The following is a 26,235-nucleotide window of genomic DNA, read 5'->3' as shown; positions in this document are numbered from 1 at the left end:
TGCGCAGCCGCGTGTTGAATTGTGGGAAGTGTGCCCCTAGTAATCATGGCGGACGCCTTTGGTGATGGATTGTTCAGCGTGTTTGACGATGATCAACCAACTACTACAAGCAAAAAAGCACCATCCTCTGCAGCTCCTGAAATAGGGTAAACTATTTGATTTCCACTAATGATTTACGATGTGTGGAATATTTATGTTCGGTCACACGAAGTGAACCTGAACGTAGACTTATGTGGGCTTTGACAAGTTAGCTAACAATGCTAACTCCTCCAGGTACATATGGTCTGTGGAAAGATTATAACGTTTATAACTAACAACACTTCCTCGAATTTTACTTTTTTTTGTAGAAATATTATGTGTGGTTGCTGTGAATGTCCCTTTTTATTCATGCGACTTAACTTGTTGATAAATATAAGATTCACAAATGTGAATCCACAAACAAAAAAGCTCAGTTTTGATGAAATAGCTTCTTCAGGAAACAAAAAGTCAGTCAACACATGAATACATACGGTATCAATAATATCAAATGACTAACTTGTCGGGAGATTTTTAACAGTAGTTTTGCTTTATTTTCATTCTTTCCTTCTAATCACAATTATGTGAGTGATTTCCCTGTTTTACAGTCTATAGCGATATTATACAACTTTACTATTAACTTTCTGTTGCCTTCAGTTCTTAGTTGATTGTATAAAAAAACCCACAAATATTCACAAAGATAGGGAGATTTTAAGCTAAGTGTCAAGCTGACTTTGTACATTTGAGTAAATGAAATGCGGGCAAACTCAACTAAATACTGTCTTGTGTGTCTGTCTACTCCAGAAAATCTATAAGTAAAAATGGATCTGATAGGGATGCTGGTCCTTCTGCTCGAGGCAAGAGGGAGGCAGACAGTGATGGTGGAGAGGAGGTGATGCTTGGGAAGAAGGCTCGGCATGAGGCAGCCTCTTCTAATGACCTGAAGTGAGTTGATGCACAAATGCCTTTTTACTCTGTCAGTCTTTGCTGGACTTATATGTTGTTACAGTCTAATGATATGAGATAGAGTAAGCCTGATAGTTGAACACTGTGCTAACTTGTTGGATTGCTTATTACACATTAATTATAAGAATATATAATGCAAAAAAAAAATGTATGTACTGTCTTATGCTTAGGAATACGCTCTGGAGGTAAGATTTGTTTTGTTTTCAGTCTTGCAGAGTTTATGCCCCAAGTCAAAGTAGAGCCAGTTGAGACGGTGGAAGGATGCTCCCATGAGGTATTACCAAAAGCTTATCAAAGTTGAATTTAAATTTTTGAATTTAAAAATTAAAATGATAATTAATTATTTGTGTCTTTGCCTAATAGGTTGCTCTGCCTTCATATGAAGAATATAAACCTCTCAAACCTAGAGTGGGAAAGGCAGCTAAGGTAGGTTGGATCCTTATGATTAACTTAGTGTGTTCACAGTAGAATAGTATCCAGTGGTATAACCTTTATAATCTGTATCAAGGCTGGAAACGGGAAAAAAAATAAACCATGTAAAATTAGCCCTGAAACCACAGCACAAAAATACTGCATCATATCATACCATTGAGCTTGTTTAATTTAATTAATAATGTTTTGCAGCTTGAAATGAAATAAATAATAATGGACCAGGATTGTTTTTTTAAAGTTCATATGGTTTCTTGTCTTGCAGGAGTATCCTTTTGTTCTTGACCCTTTCCAGCGTGAGGCCATCCTGTGTATTGATAATAACCAGTCTGTGCTTGTGTCTGCACACACGTCTGCTGGCAAAACTGTTTGTGCTGAGTGAGTGTCCTTAATAACCATGACATGTGTATTTTGATACTATATATTTTTTGAAAGATAGTCATTATATCACAGTCAAAGATCATTGTTAAAAACAATAGACAAGCAGAATGGTGCAGCTGCTTCTATCCTTTGCATGTAGTAGTACACTTTGCCTTAATTAAATGTGGTCATGTCATCTTCTTGTAGATATGCCATAGCCCTGGCCCTCAGAGAAAAGCAGAGGGTGATCTTCACCAGCCCCATCAAAGCCCTGTCCAATCAGAAATACAGGGAGATGTATGAAGAGTTCCAGGACGTAGGACTGATGACTGGAGATGTGACCATCAACCCCACCGCCTCCTGCCTCGTCATGACAACAGAGGTGTGGTGTTTGTGATTTAATTCAAAGTCAGAAGAACAAAATGTCAAACACAAGTAGGTGTTTGCAGCTGAAAACTTGGTCAGACTCTGTAACTGCTCTCTCTTTCAGATCTTGAGGAGCATGCTTTACCGAGGCTCTGAAATCATGAGGGAAGTAGCGTGGGTCATATTTGACGAGATTCACTACATGAGAGATGCAGGTAAGGAAAGAACACAGTGAGCACAGATGCTTTATTAAAGGATTTTGAGCTATAAACTGAATTATAAGACTTAATTGTAATGAAACGCATCAGTGCTTACAATAATACACATTAAAATCTGCAAATTCCTGCTCTAAAACAACCGTCAGCCTTCTCAACTTCACGTTGATGTCAATGGTTTACTTTGTAGAAAAAAAACCTCAACATGTTGACGGTCTTTAATCAGAGATGTGCTTTTTGTGTGGAAACCTGACTGGTTGAACTGAAGCCTTTATATCACCCCATTCATATCCATCAGACTCGCACATGGGCAGTGAATTTGTATTTTTATTTAACCCTTATTTAACCAGGTTGGTCCCATTGAGATGTGGGATCTCTTTTTCAAGATATACCTGGCCAAGACGGCAGCAAAACAGTCACATCATTACAGTTTTACAATAATAAAAGAATTTGCAAGCGTAGAAAAAACACGTACAATCAGTTGAAACATTTACAGACCAACAGTCTTGATTCCAGAGTTTTAACGCTCTCTTTAAAATCAGTCAAAGGAATCGCTGTTTGTAGATGGAGCTCAGACTGAAGCTTGCTCCAGGCATCAGGAGCTGATCTTACTTCATAAAATTGCTGCCTCAATCAGAAAATTGTCACTTTGAATTCGAGGTAAAGCATAACAACACCAAAGTTTCTGTGAGGAATCATTGGTGAGTTTAAGATCACCTCTGGGTTCACCCTCCTTTCTGTCTCGTGATAACTTATTAGCAGTTTTCAGAAACATGCATCTCTCAGAGTGGGCTGAAGTTATACTTTAACTATGTAACATTACTGTGCTTCATAATATTGTTTTAATCCGCTTTTGCTTTTGCTGTGCCTCAGAGCGTGGTGTGGTGTGGGAGGAGACCATCATTCTTCTTCCTGACAACGTGCATTATGTATTCTTGTCCGCCACCATCCCCAATGCCAGACAGTTTGCTGAATGGATTTGCCACCTACATAAGCAGGTAGCCCGTCTGCGACCAGACTTAGAGAATGAAGGATGAGCACTTTCGGACACAAAAACAGATTAACTGCTGTTTATAGAGCTGAAGTATAGTCATTCATTTTAGTGTTTTTCATGTCTTTTGCAGCCTTGCCATGTAGTGTACACAGACTACCGTCCCACTCCACTGCAACATTATATATTTCCAGCAGGGGGCGATGGACTCCATCTGGTAGTGGATGAGAATGTAAGTGCACCACCTCTCTACACAGTGAATTTTAAGTGGTAATACCTTTATTATTATCCTTGAGTATTTCTGTTTCTGTAAGTCCAAATCTATGACACATTTTGGCCTGAAGATTTTACACAAAGTCAGTCTTTTCTATGTCTGAGTCCTCCGAGATGATCAAGATCTGGATCCCAGTTGTCGATTTTTTTTTTTTTTTTTTTTTTTTTTTTTAAAGGATTATTCACCATCAGGAGATATTGCACTTTTTGACTTTTTTATGTTTTTCAGAGATGAGGACTGTCACAGGTCTAAAAATAATCATGACATGACAAAGTCTATAGACAAAACCAATTTGTTGCCAATCTGTAAACCATTCCAGCATATGTTTATTTCAGATATATTTATATCTCCCATATTTGACATGTGTTCATACTCTGTCTGATAATGGAACTGATGTTATTAAGACTATAGACTGAGCTTTAAAAAAAAAAGACGTAAAAATGTTCATCTGAATCCTAGAACTAACATGTTGACTCCCCTTCTGCTCTCTCCCCATACACTCTAGTAGTTATTTATGCTGTTTTTAACTTCATTGTCTCTTCACCAGTGGTTGCGAGTCTTGGATTCATCTGTACTGTTTCCTTTTATCTGTTTTCTTTTGTTTTGTCTTTGTTTTTGTCTCTTGGGGCCTCTTGCCAGGTCATCATTGTAAATGAGAAGCTGTTTTCAATTGATTTTGCCTGGTAAAATAAAGTACTGATGTGGGGTCATGGTATTTTTTTTTAGGGCATGCACAACTCGTCCAAAAAAAAAAAAAAAAAAAGATCAATTTTTATTTTTTTTTATTTTTTTATTTTTTTACATCCAGAGTTAGTGATTTTTCACCATGATCTTGTGTTGGTGATGGATTCTTCTTTAACACATCTTGAAGGTTACCAGTGGGGTTCAGGTCTGGACTCTGGGGTGGCTAATCCATGTGTGAAAGTGGTGTCTCGTTGTCTCTGAACCGCTCTTTCACAAATTGAGCCTGATGAATCTTGGTATTGTCCAATTTTAATGCCCCCTAGCAAATGAATAGGTAAGAAATGAGGAGCTGCTTAGTGTTAAAGACCTTGTCGTAGCTGAAACATATTAATCACAGCTGTAATTATCCAGTGGAAGGATGTGAACTATTTGCTTAGTTAAATCCAGGTGGAAACACTTTTTGGCCACGATGTGTACATATGCTTCAGTTTGTGTATCCACAACCTAGTGGAATTATTGAGCATTATGGACCTGATCTGAGGGGGTGTGACGGTCTTCAGTGTCTGATTGTCCTGTTTAGGAGTGGAGCTTCTCTTTCACACTGATTACCTTTGGTATTAGTCCTTCATGAGTGGTGTGGTGTAACATCTGTGTGTATTTTTCTTCAGGGAGACTTCAGAGAAGACAATTTCAACACAGCTATGCAGGTCCTGCGAGACGCTGGGGATTCTGGGAGCAGCAGTGGAGGCAAGTGGGATCCGAGAGGACGGAAAGGAGGCACTAAAGGTGTGTATGTGTCATATGTAACAGAAAAACACAGATACAGTCACAACTCACACCATAATCAGGGTTCGTATGGGTGCTTGAAATCCTTGAAAATGCTTTAATTTCAGTGTTGTGTTTTTAATGTCTGAAAAGTGCTTGACTTGTAGTTTCAAGTGCTTGAAAGTGCTTGCAATTATAACTTTGTGATGTGACTCATATGTATGAGAACGTGAAGTCTATTTAGAGCAGCTGTAGAAATAATATGGTTGACTTCATATGATTATACATGAATGAAGACATGCCTATGAATATCATGTTCCACTGCTGCAATAAATCCTAAATCTGAATCAGTGGAGCTTTAATGGTGTCCTGAGAGTGGGGCTAAACTAGGTAGTACAACGCTTCAATGTATGTATTCATGTGTTTTTTATATTAACTCTGCCAGGTTAGATGGCAAGCCAGACCTAATTTTATGTCAAACAAAGAAAATTCCCACGTGCTCTCAGGTCGACTTCAGGGACATTTTTATCTTAATCTTTGTCTCAGTGAGAGTGTACCAGAAGAACACCAAGTGGCTTCCCTTCTTTTGCGTAAAACTTTGTGTTGATCTTTAATTTCTAATCTTTTTGCTATTATGAAACATCATTTTAGATGTTTGTAGCATAATACAATGTACATCATTGTGATAAAAAGTGAAAAAAACTACACTCATGAGTATATACAGGGGTTGGACAAAATAATGGAAACACCTTCTATGATGCCACAATGTTAGGTGTTTCCATTATTTTGTCCAACCCCTGTATATGTCTGTAGATATGTGTTTTATCCCAGTGATAAGGTGCTGTCTTGGAAATAAAATTGAAAAGGACCCTTAATAGTGCTTGAATTCTGCCTCAAAAAATGTGTATGAACCCTGTACAATGTGTGTTCATGTGCTCACATGCCTGTGTTTTCTCCAGGTCCATCCAGTGTGTTCAAAATAGTCAAAATGATCATGGAGAGGAACTTCCAGCCCGTCATCATTTTCAGCTTCAGTAAAAAAGAGTGTGAGGCCTACGCTCTGCAAGTGGCCAAACTGGACTTCAACAGAGGTATGTGTTGTTGTAAGCTCACATCTATCTGTGTGTGTGTGTGTGTGTGTGTTTGTAACTGTGCAGGGGTGTATGAGCAGGTACTTGCAGCAATGTGGGAGGCTTTGCGAAATACTTTCTTGATACAGGGTTTACATCAGAGAATAGCATTTCGAGTTGTTTTTGGCTTCAGATGACACTCGTCCTTTCATTCTTCATTTTTTGTTTTTACTGAACTCAGGTGAGGGCAGTTATCATCAGTTTTGTGCAAGTTACTTCCAAACTGTAATACATTACAGATTACTTGTTACTGTTTAAAAGTAATTCCTTACCTTACAATATTACTGTCAGAATTGTAATGTGTGACATGACTCTTGTATTACTTTTGAGTTACATACAGACTCTAGTCATAAATGGTGCGTGTGCAGTAGAGACAGGATACAGGTGATAGCAGAGCCTTTGGACGCATAAATTTGCATCCTGAAGTACATGTGGACAGATAGCTCAGTAAGTAATGCTACAGTCTATGACGTTTGAATCCCAGCAGGAACACTTGGATTTTTTTCAACATTTTACATGTTCAAACAGGGGACATTGTAGATAAATCCGCAATTGATAAAGAATTGTAACTAGTCCTAGAAACATTAGCTTACCTTGTCATTACTAATCACAGGGATCATGCTAACTATCTTCTGTAAATCAGGGTTAGGGTTAGTAATGAGCATACGTCCATGTGGACATTGGACTGTCTTCTGCTGTCTGCACCCGTTGGCTGAACACCAACAGGAAATAGAACTGTACAGACACATTTTTGATTCCTTAAGGCCTCAAGGTCTTGCTGTTTAGTTTTTTTTTAGGTTTTTTTTTTTTTTTTTTTTTTCATTTGAGCAATTAAATTATGGGTGAAAAGTGTGTTGTAACACAAGTGCTATTTAACATGTACAGAGCAAAATATTACTGAAAATTGATTAGTAGAGATGTAACGGTTATCGGTATGACGATAAACCACGGTAAAATTCCCGATGGTTAGTATTACTGTTTAAATTCTAATTATCTTGATAACCGTGTTTGATTACCGCACACAGAGAGAGAGAGAGAGAGACCCGGTCCAAGCGCACAGAGAGAGAGAGAGAGAGAGAGAGAGACACTATTTATCTATGTAAAAGAAACTAAAACAACTCAAACCTGATATGGGAAATGGTCAAACAATGGCCATAAGGTGCTGTCTTTAATGCATGTGTATGTTTGAGTTTTACATGTTAATATTTTAATGTTTCTGCCAGCAGAAAGTACATTGTGCCTATTATTACCTCCGCCAAGGAGGTTATGTTTTTGCCAGGGTTTGTTTGTTTGTCTGTTTGTTTGTTTGTTTGTCTGTCCGTTAGTGTGCAACATAACTCAAAAAGTTATGGACAGATTTTAAAGAAATTTTCAGGGTTTGTTGGAAATGGGATAAGGAAGAAATGATTAAATTTTGGTGGTGATCGGGGGTGGGGGGGCCCACGGGGGGGGCCACTGATCAGCCTTGGCGTAGGTCTGCACTCTCCGAGTGCTTCTAGTTTTATAAGTGTTTTTTTTTTTTTTTTTCCAAAATAGAACTTGGTTGAATTATTTCAGTGTGTGTATTAGTACTTTTTGAAAATTTTGAGCACATTTCAAGAATACCGCGATAATAATGATAACCGTCATAATTCTGGTCACAATAACTGTGATATGAAATTTTCATATTATATCACTATTGATTAGCAATGCCTTACATTACTGCATTATAGCAAAAAGTAATCTGTTACTTTAATGCATTACTTTTGCAACACGTTACTCCCAACACTAGTTATTATAACAGACAAACTGAGCAAATAAGTCAGATTATCCTTTCATAGAGGTTTTTTCATACATTTGTCATCACATTATCAAGTTCACATGTCGAACAAACAGCACATTAACCATAACAATACTTTTAGTTAGATTTAAAATCTGCACAGATAGGCTCATATAAATTTTCTTTGTTTTGGCATTTTCCTCTGGAAAGACCAACTGCCAAGAGAACAAGGGAGTTGAAATTAGGCAACTGAAAGAGCTCACCAAAATGCTAAATTGTTGGCAGGCTGAGCTGAATGAACTCTCTCCCTACTGAGCGAATGCCATGAATATGGTTGATTGTGCCTGCGCAGCTGGTCCTGCTGGTGGTCCAGTGATGAGTGAAGGGTTGCTTCATGAAGACAAATCTCTGCACAGCGGGAGATAATCCAGCACTCCATTAAACCTGGCTCACCTCCACTGGCTTTGGGCCTTTTACATGAAGTAAAGCTTATGAAGTTGTACATTTCCTTCCTCCATCTCCGTTTGTTTTCCCTGCTTTATGACATTCTTACATATGAGTAGGCTTGTTTTAACGTCGGGCTTTTCCAACACCCAAGGCCTTTTTCTATCAACACTGCCAGTTTTTTTTTTTTTTTAATCACTAAAAACAAATGAAAGCCCTGCTCCAAAGATAACTTCACATTTCCAAATATCTAATTTATTCTGGGAATTTTTTCTAGAGCAAACAACACTTTCCTAGAACAAGAGGCCGATACATCCAATAATATCATTCAGTTCATTCTCGTTGGATAGAAGAACATTTTACGTAATTCAGGAAAAGCTGAAATACTAGTTAACTCTTGAAAACCTGATATGTCATTGTTGACACACCCTGTGCATATGCAGTTTGAATGGCTGTAACACTTCCACTGTTTGGGCTATTGGAAAAATTCCAACGGTTTCTTAAACCTGAGACGTTGCACTTTATAGGCTTTATTGGCTCTTTATGGTAATTTCACTCATGCCTGTACTAGACGCTGGAGAAGAAGCTGTTTTAGCAGAATTACAACATACAGTAAATTGTAAATGATTGCTAGAGTTTGAAAGTTCAAAGTGCTCTGGAAAAATGGGCCAAAGGGCTCATTCACAGTATATTTTCTATGCTTTTTATAGTCAAAACAAATGGTGCCAGGCACAACAAACCCTGCCCCTCGCACATATTCCAGCTTATTTTAGCATCGATTCAGCTGATGTCATCATGTCTATGCATGTGATGATGTCAGCATATCAATTGCCTCTATATATATGCCATGTCTGAAGTAAATTGAAACAAAATGGATGTTTTTACCTCCGCCAAGGAGGTTATGTTTTTGCCAGGGTTTGTTTGTTTATTGGTTAGTTAGCAACATAACTGAAAAAGTTATGGATGGGTTTTGATGAAATTTTCAGGAAATGTTGATACTGGCACAAGGAACAACTGATGAAATTTTGGTGGTGATCGGGGGGGCTGATCTGCTTTGGTGGAGGACTGTACTCTCCGAGTGCTTTTCTAGTTATTGATGTGTGAAATTTCAGCCATTATAAGTAAATGTGGTGTGTGTGTGTGTGTGTGTGTGTGTGTGGGGGGGGGGGGGGATTAAAAAAAATCATGAAAAAATTTTAACTTTGACCTACTTTTCTCAAAATGTAATCACATCTATTCTGGGTCACTGGCAATCTATAAACCCAATTTAGTATGAATTCAACCAATAGGTTTGCTGCTAGAGTGTAAACAAATGAACATACAAACCAAACCAAAAACAATACCCATTGCCTCTGCTTCAGGGTGGGGGGGTGGATGTAAGTAGTTAAAACAACCATGATGCTTTCATGTTAGTGAGATGGATGTATTTTCCAAGGATTAGAGAATATTTGCAAATTTGCTTGGTTTTCTGTCCTTTTGAGCTGAAATAATGTCAATTAGTCGCTGTTAACTGACATTATTCTCTTCTAAGACAGACAGCTGTTGTTTTGTTATCGTCTCTAACTCCAGCTTGTATTGTCAAACCAGTATATGTGGGCAGGTTGTTGATGGGATGGATTTCCTGTGTTTGTGAGTGTGCAGGCTGTGTTATGATGAGGCCTAGGATCCACGTGGCTCCGTCCCTCCTGGTTTTACCTTTCCATTCCTGTCTTCTCTTCAGTCTCTGTCGTGAACACTTTAAGACGCCCCTCTTTCTCGCTGCTCTGTGCTGCTGTGACACAGAGTTTCTGGGCAGTGTTTGTGGAATGGCAGAGTAGCGTTGGAGCCAGAGGACCGACTGGTGCAGCAAAACAGAAAAGCAGCTGAATAAATGCAGGGAGTCAGTGCAAACACAGCAGCGAGTCGGAGGTGTATTGATTAGCCCATGCAGAGACTGACAGGCTGACACAGATCCAGGTTACACTGTGGACTCAGCAGCAGTTTTTGTACCTTTAAGGCACTGGTTTGTACTGGTCTCATGTTGATCTACAGGGTGTCCACAAAGTCTCTTTACAATTTAAAAAAAAATATCACAAAAGCAATTGATGAGATGTTTATTAGATTTGTTCTATGTATCCAGTGGTTATTAGGGGTGTTAGAAAATATCAATTCTGTGATATATAATGATATTTCATTTCACAGCACTGTATCGATATTAAAAAGTACTGTACTAATATTTTTAGGTATTTATTCAAATGCAGCTGTTGTGGAGGTTCATTTATGTTTTGTTTTTTTTTCTTTTTTGTTTATATTTGATTTATTATTATTCAACACTATTTTATTAAATAATGGTTATTTGAAGCATCTTAAAAGCACTTTTTACTGTCTGACAGAGGAAGATGTTAGTTCCTTTGTTGGGATTGCACAAAAATAATGCTCTGATGTTAGTTCTGAACAAATAGAATATGAATATTTGAACAGGATCTTAAACTGTAATGTCTGTAAAAGTAAGTTTATAAGTTTTAACACAGGAACGTTCTGTAAAATATCATTAGATCCTGTTGTGATCCAATAAAAATGTGTTCAGTATTTGTGCAGATTTCGGGTGTAATTCAATTCTTCAAGGAAATAATCATTTAAAAAAAGAAACAAACTAGAAAAGCACTCGGAGAGCGCAGACCTCCACCAAGGCAGATCAGTCCCCCCCCGATCGCCACCAAAATTTAATCATTTGTTCCTTGTGCCAGTATCAACATTTCCTGAAAATTTCACCCAAATCTGTGCATAACTTTTTCAGTTATGTTGCTAACTAACCAACAAACAAACCCTGGCAAAAACATAACCTCCTTGGCGGAGGTAACAAAAAATTGCCTTTTTAACAGTATCATGATATATCATGATATATCGTGATATATCGTATCGTGATCCTAGTATTGTGATTTGTATCGTATTGCCAGATTTTTACCGAAACACACCCCTAGTGGTTATCAAAGTTTTTAATCACATTGTTGGATCATGTGTGCTCAAATCATTGGTCCATTTTTCTTCGAGAGGTCAATTACTGCAGACCTTCACCTTTTGACTGAACATGTGTCACCACAACTGGATGACCTTCAACCAACTATTATTTTCCAGGTAGATGGTGCACCACCACATTGGGGACTGCATGTTGGTGGGTTCTAACGGTGTGTTCCAAAGTGCTGGGAGGTGGGAAGTTTCCGACATCCAGTTAGGTAAAATGTATTGGAATGCTTGTCGAAGCTAGGGGTGTGTATCGGCAAGAATCTGGCAATATGATACAAATCACAATACTAGGATCACAATACGATATATCATCATCATATATCATATATCTGTTAAAAAGACAATTTTTTGTTTTTTCTCTTTTTTTTTTAAATGATTGTTTCCTGGAAGAACTGAATTAAACCAGAAATATGCACAAATGCTAAACGCATTCTTATTTGATGACAACAGGATCTAATGCTATATCACAACATTTTCCTGTTAAAACTTAAATTATGTTTTACAGACATTACAGTTTAAGATCCTGCTTAAATATTCTAATTCTATTTGTTCAGAACTAACATCAGAACATTATTTTTGTGCAATTCCAACAAAGGAGCTAACATCTTCCTCCCTCAAACAGTAAAAAGTACTTTTAGAATGCTTCAAATAACCATTATTTAATAAAACAGTGTTAAATAATAATGAATATTAACATCTGCATTTAAATAAATGCCTAAAAATATCGATACAGTACTTTTTAATGTCGATACAGTATTGCGAACTGAAATATTGTGATATATTGCAGAACTGATATTTTCTAACACCCCTAGTCAAAGCTGGGGGTCCTAGTTGCAAAGTGGGGCCAGATCGAACTACTCCAACCTCACCGCTAACTACAACGTGACGTCAACACAACAATGGCGGCGTGCAGAGTGCAAGTTTGCAATGAAAAAAAAACTTCAGCCGTTGTTTTGCCTCTTCCATCTTGTTTGCATATATAAGAACACCGTACTGTCGACAGTCAAAATGCCTGTTCAGTAAGAAAGCAAATAGGAGCTTAGATCTGCGGTCCTCCATATTTGTTGTTTATGTTCAACATGGATGTTCTGGGAGGCTTTGAGGTGGGATGTAGTTAACTCCTGGTGGGTTATATTCGACTTCCCATGCTGTAGCACTGCAGCTTTTTTTTTTTTTTTTTTTTTTTTTTTTAATTCACTTTTTATTGACATTCTGTATCAATGTTGACAAAGATATTCATTTTAAATGTCATCAACATTATGTTAATCTGAATGTCCCATTTTTTAACAATGAAACAAACAAAAAGAACATAAACAAGTAGGGAGTGAATTGCAGTTATTGCGTTTACTATATCTAATCTTCTATTCAAAAATAAAAGTATCAAAGTCCGGTCTGCATGGCATGATGTATTCCATCCATTTCTTCCACCGCGTAACAAACAAGTCCTTCTTATAGTTCACCTCTGCAGTCAGTCTGTCCATCTTATATATGTCCACTGTAATGTCCATCCACATACTCAGCGTTGGGCTTTCCGATGAAAGCCATTTTCTTGTGATGGCTTTTTTGGCTGCTATTAGCAGGATATTAAATAAATATTTGTCTCTCTTTGGCCATCCTTCTGCTATAAGTCCAAAAAATAAAGATTTACATTCAAAGGATAAGTGGCTCCCGATAATTTCTTGTGTTTCCTTCTGTATTTCCTTCCAGTAATTTTCGATAACAGAACAATTCCAGAAGAGATGACAATGATTTGCATTTGTATTACCACATTTTCTCCAGCAAATTGGGGAGTTATCTCTATAGTGGGACTTTTGATGTGGTGTAATGAAATATCTAATCAAGCTTTTCCAGCCAAACTCTTTCCAGCTCTGTGAGCACTGCAGCTTTAAGATGTTTTACTCTTACCTACTATGTTTAATGTTAAAGATCTGTGTTAATATCCCCTTTTGAAGGGACAAAATTCAGTGTAATTCAGGACTTCCATGTGTTTGCAGCCACAATAGAGCAAGGTGGGGGTACTCAGGTGGTTGAAATCAGCAACTTTACCACTAGATGCCTCTAACACCACACCGAAAAGAATAGTTACCTCCGCCCGGGGGTATTGTGATCACTTTGCTTTGTGTGTTTGCGTGTTTTTGTTTGTTTGTTTGTTAGCAGGATAACTCAAAAAGTTATGGACGGATTTTCATTAAATTTTGAGGACATGTAGATACTGGCACCAGGAACAACTGATTAAATTTTGGTAGTGAGCGGGGGGGAGGGGGCAGATCTGTCTTGGCAGTGGTCTGCGCTCTCTGAGTGCTTTTCTTGTTTCTAATACAATTTATTGCACACGTGTAGTTCTTTATACTCTTTGTTCCTCCATTAAATAAGTTTTATTAGAAACTGTGCTCTCTATTCATGACATAAACTTGCTTTTTTAATGTAATATTTTCATTCTTTGTGATTGTCTGTTGTTCATTGTTATTAACTTTTATGTCCCTGTGTCAGAGAAGTCATTAGTTATTAAAAATAAATACAAACCTTCCAACCTAGTGGAATTCCAAGTTTCTGACTAATGTAGGAACATAACAAGGACATTTTCCCAGAATAGTCTTATGAATAAAAAAAAGACCTGTGACTAAGTTTCCACATGGACATGGAGGGACAGAGATCACCAACCAGCCGCTGAAAATAAGTAATGTGATTAGCATGATGATATGACACAGCCGTGGTGGCAAAGTAGGCCTGCATTTCTGCTTATGTTACACTACTTAAAACAGTTCTGTTGTTTGAGCCAACCGTTTTCTATTTCTGTCTTTAAACTTCAGCTTGAATCATGGCCTGCTGCTTAAAAACAAAAACAAATCTGAAGAAAACTCAGTGTTTTGGAAACCCAAACTACAAATGAAATTACGGAAAATTACTGCAAGCAGTTTCCCCCTAAATCTATCCCATCATCTCATAAAATCAGTGACTTCGTGTAGAGAGAAGGTCTGTTTGAAAATGTAAAAATCAAACATTATTCAGGTTCTTCCAGCTGTTGGAGAAACTGTGGAACTCGGGCAGTAAAACATTTCCACCTATTCTGTCATGCCCTCAGATTATAAACATTTGGAATATAATTCATTTAGAGATTAGGAAAATCTTAAGGGTGCAGACAATTATCAACTGGGATGAGTTGCTTTTTGGTTATATTTACTCATTGGACACAAATAAGGACACTAAATTTTTGTTTGGAATGTTGAGTATTACTTAGTGGTTTCCAACTTTTTTTGGCTCTTGACCCCATTTTAACATCACAGATTTCAGGCAACCCCAGACATTCAAAACATAGACTTTTTTTTTTGCAAAAATTTTTTTTTGTTTTTGATCATGTAATAGTTTGCTATACTATGTTGCAAATAAAAGTTAATTTTACACAATATTAAGGCTATATAATGTATATTATTGAGGACGGAGGCAGAAAAGCCAGGTGTAGATTACTGCACAAAGGGAGAATTTTATAAAGTCAGTCCAAAGGCTGCAAATTAATACTGAAACAGTACCACAGTGCTGCAGTTTCAGACTCAGAGTTTGTCATGTCTTTTATGTATTGTGATTGTCTCTCTCAACTCACCATATATTTTTTATTAGTAATTTTTTACTTTATTTTTATCAATTACTAGAAATTTCAGGTGACCCCATTTGAATTCCAGGCGACCCTACGTGGGGTCCCGACCCCAAGGTTGAAAAACACTGGTGTAGCTGCTCGGAAAGTTATATCTAAAAATGGTTGAATGTAAATGCCCCAACCCTGGAGGACTAGCATCAAATTGTTTTCATGGTTTTTGTGATGGAATGAATCACATTTTACAACAAACTCCAAAATGATAGATTTGATCAAATATGATAGAAATGGAGGACATATATCTTATTAAAATGACTGGACTTTGTGTAAATCTCTTTTTTTTTTCTTTTTTATTTATATATTCTCTTTTCTTTAGGAAACTGTATTTCCCTGTATGTTGTTATTGTAATTTATTTGATTATGTACACACCTCTTTAAATATTGTTGTTATTTTACTTTTTTTCTTGCATAAAATTTTCCTTGAAAAATAAAATCCTAAAAAAAAAAAAGAAAATGTAAAATTCAGTGAAGTCACACAGACCCACTGATGGATCCATGGATTGTAAAAGTTTTTTGCTTATGTTCTAAACACTTCCTGTACAATTTATTTGTTTCAGATGAGGAGAAACGTCTGGTGGAAGAAGTGTTCAACAACGCAGTGGACTGTCTGTCAGATGAAGACAAGAAACTCCCTCAGGTGAACGTCGCATTCACAAATGGACCTTCTCTCTTCCCTCCATCATCATCACTCATTTATCCATATAGTTGTAATAGTGTTTATTATACAGTGTTCCTACAGGGTTTTAAAAAGTCTTCAATTAAGAATTCTGCATTTAATACCTTAAAAAAGTCTTTAAAAGGTATTAAATTTGATACAGTAGGTCTTGCATTATGTTGCCATAAACGTGTTGCTGTGTTGTGTTTAAATGTGTCCGTTAAATGTCCAAACTGTAAAGAAAGTAACATTAGTCGACTCAGTTCAACAAAAGTCTAGATTCAAAATTCAAGAAATTGTCATAGCAATGTAATTCTTCCTTTTGCAAGTTCCCTTCACATGGCTAATGTAAACAATTAAACTAAACTAAAATGAGATAAAGGAAATAAACTGTACAATTAAAACAATTTAAACTAAAAGGAAACAAAGGTAATAAACTGAACATTAAGCAAGGAAAAATAAATAGGTAAAAAAAAAATAAAGTGAGTACTGTGTGAATACTTGCTGTATTATTTATTTATGATTTATTTATTTATTATTATGTAAATACAAGTTCGAACCCAAGAATTTATACTGAAATTAGGAACCGGTTATCACTAACTTTGCAGCCCCCGGTGAGAAATGATCACAGAAGTGAAAAGTAAACATGGGGAAGTGCAAATTTAATTATGCCTGGGGAAAGATCATTCTCGACCTGTTTGACATGAGTGGAGGTGAACGTGTTTGAAGTTCACTGCACCTTCTGCAAGAACTAGTCACTTAAACTCTGAACTATGAGAATCAAAGCGTTGGAGTAAATAAATACATTTTCCTAAATTCTAGGAGTCATGAATTTTTGCCAGTATGGCTGAAATGGGTATGAAATTATATTCTGAGTAGCCTTAAAAAGATCTTAAAAAATCTTAAATATATCTGGTAGAAACCTGTAGGAACCCTGTCACACAGTTACATAGATGGTAGAGGTTTGTATAACAGTACTAACAGCTGTAGTTGTACTATATAAACTGTTAGTACTTGGAGTAGTTCCTTTAACCCCAACTGGTCAAGGCAGACGTCCATCCTCCAGAGTCGGGGTCTGCTCCAGGTTCCTGCCAGTTAAAAGGAAGTGTTTGCTCCTGGAATTCTGTTGGTGTTTGTGAATTGGCTTAAGGCACTGTCCATTCTTCTCCTTCTTCTCCTTCTTCTTCTTCTTCTCCTTCCTCTTCCTCTTCTTCTCCTCCTTCTTCTTCTTCTTCTCCTTCTTCTTCTCCTTCTTCTTCTCCTTCTCTTCTTCTCCTTCTTCTCCTCCTCCTCCTTCTTCTTCTCCTTCTTCCTCTCCTCCTTCTTCTCCTTCTTCTCCTTCTTCCTCTTCTTCCTCTTCTCCTTCTTCTTCTTCTCCACCTTCTTCTTCTTCTCCTTCTTCTTCTTCTTCTTCTCCTTCTTCTTCTTCTTCTCCTTCTTCCTCTTCTCCTTCTTCTTCTTCTTCTCCTCCTTCTTCTTCTCCTTCTTCCTCTCCTTCTCCTTCTTCTTCTCCTTCTTCCTCTTCTCCTTCTTCTTCTTCTTCTCCTCCTTCTTCTTCTTCTTCTCCTTCTTCTCCTCCTTCTCCTCCTTCTTCTTCTTCTTCTTCTTCTTAAAGCACTTTTTTGAAAACAACAAAGAAAAAGATCTTACCTTACTTTACCTTACCTTATCTAATCTTGGAGCAGCTCTAAATGTAAAGTGTCATGAGATAACTTTTCTTATGATCGAGACATAGACGGACTTTATTTTTCATTCCAGATTTTACGTCAAAACTGAAATTTTCATGGAGTTGGCTCAAGAGGCAGCAGCAATAAATAAAACAGCCACTATATATGCAGGATAGAGTAAATATGCATATAAAAATTATATGTGAAATATTTTTTAGAAAACTATGATTCTCAGATAAAAAAACAACTATTTTCAGTAGTGAATATGATGCAGCGCTATATGATTGACACACCTTATAAAACGTTTAATTTCCTACCATGAGAGGACGGTTAAAGGGCTCTGGTCATAATGTTAACCCTGCTCCTGTTTCTCTGCCCTGCTGTGATGAGTCACACCATGAAAAGCAGTGGTGTTGAGGTAATACTTGTTAGTGGGTAGACCACTGTGACACGAGCCCTGGCAGACTCCACCACACATCACACTTTTCCACTATGAGGCTTGGATTGTTTCCTCACACACTGTTACCAATACTACACACAGACTGCACTTTCAGAACACTCAAACACATTTTTATTTCATGTAACTTGTTTTTAAATGTATTTTTATCCACTAAACTTTGTGTTCTGGGTTTTTTTGTTTTTTTTTTACAGGTGGAGCACGTGCTGCCACTGTTGAAGAGAGGAATAGGAATCCATCATGGAGGTCTCCTTCCTATTCTGAAAGAGACTATTGAGATCCTTTTCTCTGAAGGTCTACTGAAGGTACAGCTGTTTCTGCATCTCATGCCTTGTACAAACCGTCAGAATAATAAAATAAAAGAATGCTCATACACGGGGCAGCTTAGATTAAAAAAAAAAAAAAAAAAAAAAAAAAAAAAGAAGCCTTTATTTAACCCTTTAACAACTGCAGTCTCTCCAGTGCTGCATTTTGCACTTTACATCATTCAAATGACTGTAACTCCTGAACCGTTTATGCTATCCACAAAATTCAAATGGCATCTGAAAGCTGAGGTCCTGCGCTTTCCAACACTATATAATAATTTATGGCAGCGATGTGGAACTATTACAAGTAGAAAGGAACTGTTTCAGAGACTTCTTTAGAGGCTAAAAAACGCCTGGAAATAACAAGAAGTATGAAGCTATAATATGGATACTGAATGTTCAAGACCAAAAAGTATGTTTGAGCAGATGTAAAATAGTTGAAGGTTTATTTTTGCAATCTTAAAAAAGTTTAGTTACATTTACAGCTGTTTCTGATAATAACTATGCTGAAGACTTAAACCTTTTTCTTTTTTACTAAAACACACTGATTTAAATGATAAATGGACTGAACTTATATAGCGCATTTTCTACACCTTAATGGTACCCAAAGTGCTTTACAATTCCTTACATTCACCCATTCACACACACATTCATACACCAGTGGGCGGCTGCTGCCATGCAAGGCGCTGCCTGGCCCTACTGGGAGCAGTTTAGGGTTCAGTGTCTTGCCCAAGGGCACTTGGACATGTGGACAGTCGGAGCCAAGATTCGAACTGCTGACCCTTCGGTCATTGGACGACCTGCTCTACCAACTGAGCCACAGTCGTGCATTAAGCATTAATTATTTATAATAATTCTAATTAATGGCCAGATATTGAAAGTTAAGTTCTTCCTGAAAAGAAGGGTGCAAAAGAATTGGCAAGAAAAAAGTCTTTTTATGACACTTTTATTGCTAAGAAAACATGAAGACACCTCGGCGGCCTGTTATAATCACAGTCATAAAAGGGTTAAAGTGCAAGATTTGGTTGAGATCAGCAAACAATTTAAAAACACAGGCACTGTCCAAAGGATTCCTGCTGTCAAGTCGGTAAAATGTGAAAAGCATGTAGTGAGATGAGTTCTGACATTTTCAGCTCTGATTGAAGAGTATTCCAGGCAGAGGGGGGTGGCAAAACTGAAGGTTTGCTTCCCCATTTCAGTTCAAACCGTGGGAACATTCAGATAATAAATATCACATGTCCTTGGGTCATAATGGCTGTTGGTTAAAAAAAACTGAGTAAGTAAGTAAAACAAAGTAGTGAAAAGAAAAACAAAGAATCTGCAAATTCTGTGTTTGTGATGGTAAATGGACCAAAAATGTGTCCATTTAAGGGCATTAACAAAGACTGATGGCAGCAGGAATCAATGATGTTTTGTTTTGTAAACTGAGAGAGGTTTACTTGGAAAAACCACTCTTCAGATGTTACAGATCCTTTAGCCATTAATCCATTTCCTTCATCTACTGTTTATTTGACTGTTTGTTTTCGTATCCAACTAATTCTGTAAAGCCCTGTGAGGCAACCTTGTTGTGATATAGGGCTCTACAAATAAAACTGAACTGAACTGAAATGAATTGACCCTCTAAGACATAAAAAGCTGCTGGTGACCAAAAGCATTTACTGATCTAAAATGTTAAGTAACTTCTGAACTGCTAATCCTATCAATACATTTAAAAATGTAGTGGATGATGTAATAAATACTGATATATCACTTCGAACAGGTTAATTCTGGAGAAAAATACCACAAAACTATGTGTGTCTTTAAGGGTTAAACCTACCAGTGACACATTCACATTATTACCTGTTGGCAAAACAGAGATAAACCTAAGTGACTGTAATCACTGTTTTCCTTTGTGAAACTTGCCTGTGAATGGGAACACTGTTTAGTACAAACTACTCATCGCCATGGTTACCTGCAATGATAAAGGATGATTTATGCAAAACTAGGCTTTATATTTGGTTAAAACCTATCTTGAAAAGTGTTTACTGTGAGTGTGTGATTCTTGTTGTTACAGTGTTACACTAGAGGGTGTCAAACAGACGGCCTGGGGCCAAAACCAGCCCGCTAACGGGGATGAATTTGTAAAATGCAAAAATTACACGGAAGATATTAATAATAATTTTAGTTGGAGGGTCACATACAGCCAAATTTGATCGTAAGTGGTTCAGACCAGTGAAGTATTATCATAATAATCTATAAATAATGATAACTCCAAATTTTTCTTTATGTTATGGTGTAAAAAAGTTAAATTTCATGAAAATGTCTACATTTACAAACTACCCTTTCACATAAAATGTGAATAACCTGAACAAAAATGAACAATCTGAAATGACTTAAGAGAAGTAAGTGCATTTTACTGATATTCTGCCTGTTATTAAATGTTTTGTGTATTTGTAGATCCACTGTGATCTGTAAGTTGTAATGCACATATGGAAATGAAAAGCTGAGGCATAATTTTGTTAAAATTCCACTTATTTTTCTTTATGAATTTAATTTTTTCATGGTGGTTCATGTTATTCACATTTTTTAAAGGCTAGTTTGAAAATGTAAATATTTACGTTGTGTAATTTTATTAGTTTGACTCCAAAACGTAAAGAAAAGTTTGAACTTATACATTTGGACATTGGACATTATTTATATAGTATTATGTTATTATTTTACTGGTCCGGCCCACTTCAGATCATATTGGATGTAGCCCCTGAACTAAAATGGGATCGACATCCCTGCACTAGAGAATCCTAACTGAGTTTGATCAGCTGCATGTGTAGGATGACTCTTTGTTTTCTTCTCAGGCCCTTTTTGCCACAGAGACATTCGCCATGGGAATCAACATGCCCGCTCGCACTGTGCTCTTCACCAGCGCACGGAAGTTTGATGGCAAGAATCACCGCTTTGTAAGAGCGCACGCACATACACGCACATGTCAAATGTCCTGAGACAATTTCTGCATTTGTTCCACTTAAATATTCCCATTTCCACATAAAAGTATAAGACAGGTCTTTTCCGGGCTGCTATTTCAGTCCATAAACATCCAGTAGTAGCTTATTTTACTCTACTTTGAGAAAAAACAGTGAAATAGTAACACTGTGGATCAGAGTGGGCTCTTTAAATCAACAGCGCTGGTCTGTGGGCAGTGTGGAGCTGTCACCCAGGCTGCTGCTGCTGCTGTGAGGCCTTTATAAGGTCTTGAAGCTCTGCAGCCTCACAACGCCACATAAACAGCCACGTATTGTTTATAAGAGCTGAGGGTTGTGTGTGTGTGTGTGTGTGTGTGTATACATGTGTGTGGAGCTGCCGCCTCTTAGAAGCACCCTTTATCTTCACTTCATGCACATGCATTTCCAACTCGCTCATACACACACAGTTGAAGAGATTGCAATGAGAAGGAAACTGCCCTCCAAGAGCTTCATCAGGAACATCTGGTGTGTGTGACGGTGCCAAAGCTCCACGCAGGCACTGAAACACACACCATTCTCATTCCTCAAACACACTGCGTTTCACATCAAGAGCTGATCCCGAGTGAGGATCACATCATTTCAACACCATAGTCATCTTATCTGCTTTCCTTTGTGTTTTTATTGCTTAAAAAACCCCAATAGGGATCAGGGGGTTTAATCAGAGCCACGTGTTTAGAGATTAGTCTTTGGTGGAAAACTGGTTCAGTCCCTTCATCGAAGTCAGTTGCATCATTTAGATTTTTGTGTTAGATTAGGTATAAATGCCACATCTATTTTCTAAAATGGTTATTTTCTTTGTTGTGTGCGCATCATGGTCTACCTGTGCTTACCTTTAGATCAGTGTTTTTCAACCTTAGGGTCGGGACCCTACGTGGGGTTGCCTGGAGTTCGAATGGGGTTGCATGAAATTTCTAGTAATTGATAAAATTTAAAAAAAAAAAATTACTAATAAAAAATATATGGTGAGTTGAGGGAGACAGTCACAATATATAACAGACATGACAAACTGTGAGTCTGAAACTGCAGCACTGTGGTTCTGTTTATCTGTCACATGTTCATTGTGGTCAGTTTCAGATGCTGCAGCTCTTTCATAATTCATAGTTTGAGTTCTTGTTTGTTCAGTATTAATTGTCAGCCTTGTAAATAAAAGCTGGACTGACTGTACATATCCTGACCAAGGAAAATCAAATTCTCCCTTTGTGCAGTTTAATCTCAACCTGACTTTTCTGCCTCCATCATAATAATATACATTAAATGGACTAAATGTCATCTAAAACTAACATTTATTTGCAACATAATATAGCAAACTATTACACGATCAAAAACAAATTTTTACCCAAAAAAAATCCCAGTTTTGAATGTCTGAGGTCACCAGAAATTTGTGATGTTAAAACGGGGTCATGAGCTGAAAAAGGTTGGAAACCACTGCTTTAGATGTTTTCAGCCTCTGATGGATTAAAAAAAAAACATAATAGTTACAGCAAAACAGGCTATTGCTTTATTTGGAGTTTTTATTAGAACATCATTCATGCAAAATGGTATAAGTAAAGAAACATGGTGTAACAAGTTGTGTATGTTTTCACATGGTCTAGATTACATCAGGTGAGTACATCCAGATGTCTGGCCGTGCTGGAAGGAGAGGAATGGACGACAGAGGAATAGTTATTTTCATGGTGGACGAGAAAATGAGTCCAGCTGTGGGCAAACAGCTACTTAAGGTACGGTGAATCAGTGTGTGAAGACGACTTTTACCGCAAAAAGTTCAGAATAGATCTGTGAATGCAGCCACGAGTCATGTGTCAGCCTCTCCTGCCGCTGTCTACACGTTCTTCTGTTCTAATAAACGTCTCACTATCCCATCACTGAAACATATTTCCCTACTGTCTTGTTTGAACCGTTGAATGGAAACTTGTCAGAGCAGAAGTGACACTTAAAGCTGTTTTCTCTACCGGGAGCCATTTGGTACTTAATCAAAAAGTGACACCACACAGTCACAGGGAGGCCAAATATGTCTTTGTTTTGACACACTTCTATCTTCCGCTACTATAAATAATGTTGTTGCAAACCTTTTGAAAGCGGCTCATAAAAAGTATGTCCCAGCGCTCTGCTTCCAAGCTGTTCTGCACACATCTGTGGTTCTGCACCGGAGCATAAATCAGATTTAGACAATGTTCCTACTTACCTCCCGATAATTAACAATACCGCAATTTAATGTTTCAAACAAAAGAGTAATTAATAAGAGCTGATTAGATTTAAAAACTGTAATTTGATCCATGTTTGTGTGCTTTTTTTTTTCCTGCGCAGGGTTCTGCAGACCCTTTAAATAGTGCCTTCCATCTGACCTATAACATGGTGCTCAACCTGCTGCGTGTGGAGGAGATCAACCCTGAGTACATGCTGGAGAAGTCTTTCTACCAGTTCCAGCACTACAGGGCTTTACCCGGCGTGGTGGAAAGTAAGACCATTTCCACATGTTCCTGCGTGAGATACTAACTATTCGTTCTAACCTCTTTTGTAAATCTGGGGGTGTCTGTATGGTAGATGCCTTTGGTTTATGGATCAGATACTTATACTGAAAGGCTGTTTCCTGCTGAGCCCAGATCCCATTGTCTACTAATGAAAACCATACAGTTTACAGTAACGCCGTTAAAAAGGCATCTGGTGTTTTTTGCTTTCAAAGATGAGGTCCTGTTTTAATGGTTTTTTTTTATTATTATTATTTATTAATTGCTTGTAATAATTTCCCCCTGATGTGTACATCTTGGGCTCATACAGATATTCACACACATTCGTTCATATTTACATGTGTACTGTAGGCTCAATTTTCAAGTCTATATCTCTGATGTGTGCGTTTTCTCAACAGTGAGTGGAAATAAATAAATATATATATATATAAATACATGAATATACTGAAATAACATAAAAATGAAATGGATCTTAAAGAAGTGGTGCCAGGCACAGCAAACCCCGCCCCTCACATGTATTGTAGCTTATTTTGGCATCGATCCGGCTGATGTCATCATGTCAGTGCGTGTCCTGATGACAGCATAGACAACTTTTGGCCATTATAAGTAGGGATGTCCCGATCACATTTTTTTTGCCCCCGAGTCCGAGTCATTTGATTTTGAGTATCTGCCGATACCGAGTCCCGATCCGATGAATGGCCGGCAGAGCTGTGTTGGTAAAGTAGTGACGAGAAGGCAGCTCATACCGTGGCTCCAGGTGCTCCAGGTGCTCCAGGAGACGGCGAAATCCGACGTTTGTAACCACAGACAGCGGCTGGTCATCCAACGCGATAAATTCAGCTATCTTGGCTGTGATCTTTCTAGCCTTTTCGCTGTCCGCAGGCAATTTCTCTTTATTTTTCAACGTCTCTTTCAGTGTCGGCTGGTTCAGTGTCTTTGTCTGAGTTGCCACAGTGAACTCGGAGTATTGGGCAGGGTGTTTGTTTTTCAGGTGGCGTATCATATTCGTAGTGTTGAATGCAGCTCTGTCCTTTCCACCACGCGAAATGCCCAATTTGCACACATTACAAGTGGCTGTTGCACTGCCTTCGCTGTCCAGTTTAAAATACCTCCAAACTGCAGACATTTTCTCTGTCCCAAGGTGACACGCTTGCCCTGCGTTAGCCTACTAACTACCGGCTCACGACTATTACGTTGTCTGAATTCCCCGCCTGAGATTGATATTGTGGAACTTATTAAAATTAAAACTAAGTCATTGTCATTCCGTTTGGCAATCTCTTTGTACCTCAGGATGAATTTAAAACGTGAACATGGCCATGCTTGTTGTTTTATAAGGTTAAATCCGATTATTTTCACCCAATTCCGATCATTTGAAAATCACGTGATCGACCCCGATTTCCGATCATGCGATCGGATCAGGACATCCCTAATTATAAGTAAATGGGGGGATTTAAAAAATTCATAAAAAATGTTAACACTGACAAAAAAGTAGGCACGCATGTATAAAAGTACACAAAGTCAAGGTCTTGGGGGGGGGGGGGTGTAGCAGTTTTGAAAAAGTATGGGACTGTATAACAGTACACAGTGACCCTCCACCACCCCTATATCACATCATGTATATGTGCAATCACTATGTAAATATCTCTAAAATTTTATACTTAAATTTTTATACTTTAAGAACGTTTATTTCTACCTGCCTTGTCTTTTGCACTGGTGTGTTGTATGTTGCAGCTGTAAACTGTTAAATTTCCCCATGGTGGGATCAATAAAGTCTTATCTTATCTTATTTTATCTTATCTTATCTTATCTTATCTTCACCCTGGTGCATGTGAATACCTTAGATCTGATTATTACAATTATCTGATTATTCCCAGCTATCAGACTTTTATGGTCATGTAAACAGGCTCATTGTTGATGATGATGTTTTGTTTTTTTTTTTGTGCAGAAATCAAGAAGTTGGAGGAGCAGTACCACAAGATTGACATTCCCAATGAAGAGAGCGTTGTTACCTACTTTAAAATCAGGCAGCAGCTGGCCAAGCTGGGCAAAGACATCCAGGAGTTCATCCACAAACCCAAACACTGCCTGCCCTTCTTACAGCCCGGTCGACTCGTCAAGGTACGGTGAATGACGTTCATTTTGTCTTCTGTTTATGTAATTATACTTTTCTTTTTTCTTTTGTTCAGACAAGGTCAAGCAGGTAACAAAAAAAAAACTATACCTTGTCTGAACAAAAGAATAAAAGAAAAGTATAATTTTGTCAAGGTACGTTTACACACACTAGAGTGATGCAGAAATATGGAACATCCACATGGGAATTTCTCTACATAATGGTAGTAAACGTGCAGTCTGGTGGATATTTATGTGTTCCATTGTCATTAAAAACATAATCCAACTTATTTTCAAGAAAGTGATAATAATACTCTTACATCTTACTCCGTTCTACATCTCTTGCACTTCTTTTCCTTTGTATTTTTATTTGTTTATTTATTTATTTGTATTTTATATATTGTCTTTTTATCCTTTGCTGTACAGTGTCCTTGGGTTTTGTGAAAGGTGCTTACAAAAAAAAGTATTATTGTTTTTTATTTTTATTTTTTAAATTTTTTATTATAAGGACAATAGCGTTGAGCTGTTGCA

The 26,235-nt window shown here is 37.5% G+C and overlaps 1 protein-coding gene across 1 annotated transcript in view; it reads left to right on the top strand.

Moving 5' to 3' along the window:
* The first annotated feature begins 42 nt into the window (after positions 1 to 42).
* mtrex (Mtr4 exosome RNA helicase) overlaps positions 43 to 26,235 on the top strand; it is a 45,577-nt gene continuing 19,384 nt past the window's right edge. Inside the window, exons 1-17 of the mRNA XM_030148704.1 lie at positions 43 to 146; positions 820 to 960; positions 1,189 to 1,255; positions 1,345 to 1,407; positions 1,676 to 1,788; positions 1,978 to 2,152; positions 2,261 to 2,351; positions 3,225 to 3,349; positions 3,476 to 3,574; positions 4,969 to 5,086; positions 6,025 to 6,156; positions 15,608 to 15,687; positions 18,024 to 18,134; positions 20,966 to 21,067; positions 22,723 to 22,848; positions 23,435 to 23,585; positions 25,541 to 25,713. Coding sequence (XP_030004564.1) covers positions 46 to 146; positions 820 to 960; positions 1,189 to 1,255; positions 1,345 to 1,407; positions 1,676 to 1,788; positions 1,978 to 2,152; positions 2,261 to 2,351; positions 3,225 to 3,349; positions 3,476 to 3,574; positions 4,969 to 5,086; positions 6,025 to 6,156; positions 15,608 to 15,687; positions 18,024 to 18,134; positions 20,966 to 21,067; positions 22,723 to 22,848; positions 23,435 to 23,585; positions 25,541 to 25,713 — 1,968 coding nt within the window. The 5' untranslated portion in view covers positions 43 to 45. The remainder of the gene's footprint in view (positions 147 to 819; positions 961 to 1,188; positions 1,256 to 1,344; positions 1,408 to 1,675; positions 1,789 to 1,977; positions 2,153 to 2,260; positions 2,352 to 3,224; positions 3,350 to 3,475; positions 3,575 to 4,968; positions 5,087 to 6,024; positions 6,157 to 15,607; positions 15,688 to 18,023; positions 18,135 to 20,965; positions 21,068 to 22,722; positions 22,849 to 23,434; positions 23,586 to 25,540; positions 25,714 to 26,235) is intronic.

The sequence above is a fragment of the Sphaeramia orbicularis genome, chromosome 12, assembly GCF_902148855.1.
Source record: "Sphaeramia orbicularis chromosome 12, fSphaOr1.1, whole genome shotgun sequence".
Taxonomy (NCBI): Eukaryota; Metazoa; Chordata; class Actinopteri; order Kurtiformes; family Apogonidae; genus Sphaeramia; species Sphaeramia orbicularis.
The sequence above is the reverse complement of the archived record's forward strand: the minus strand, read 5'-3'. Positions and strand labels throughout refer to the sequence as shown.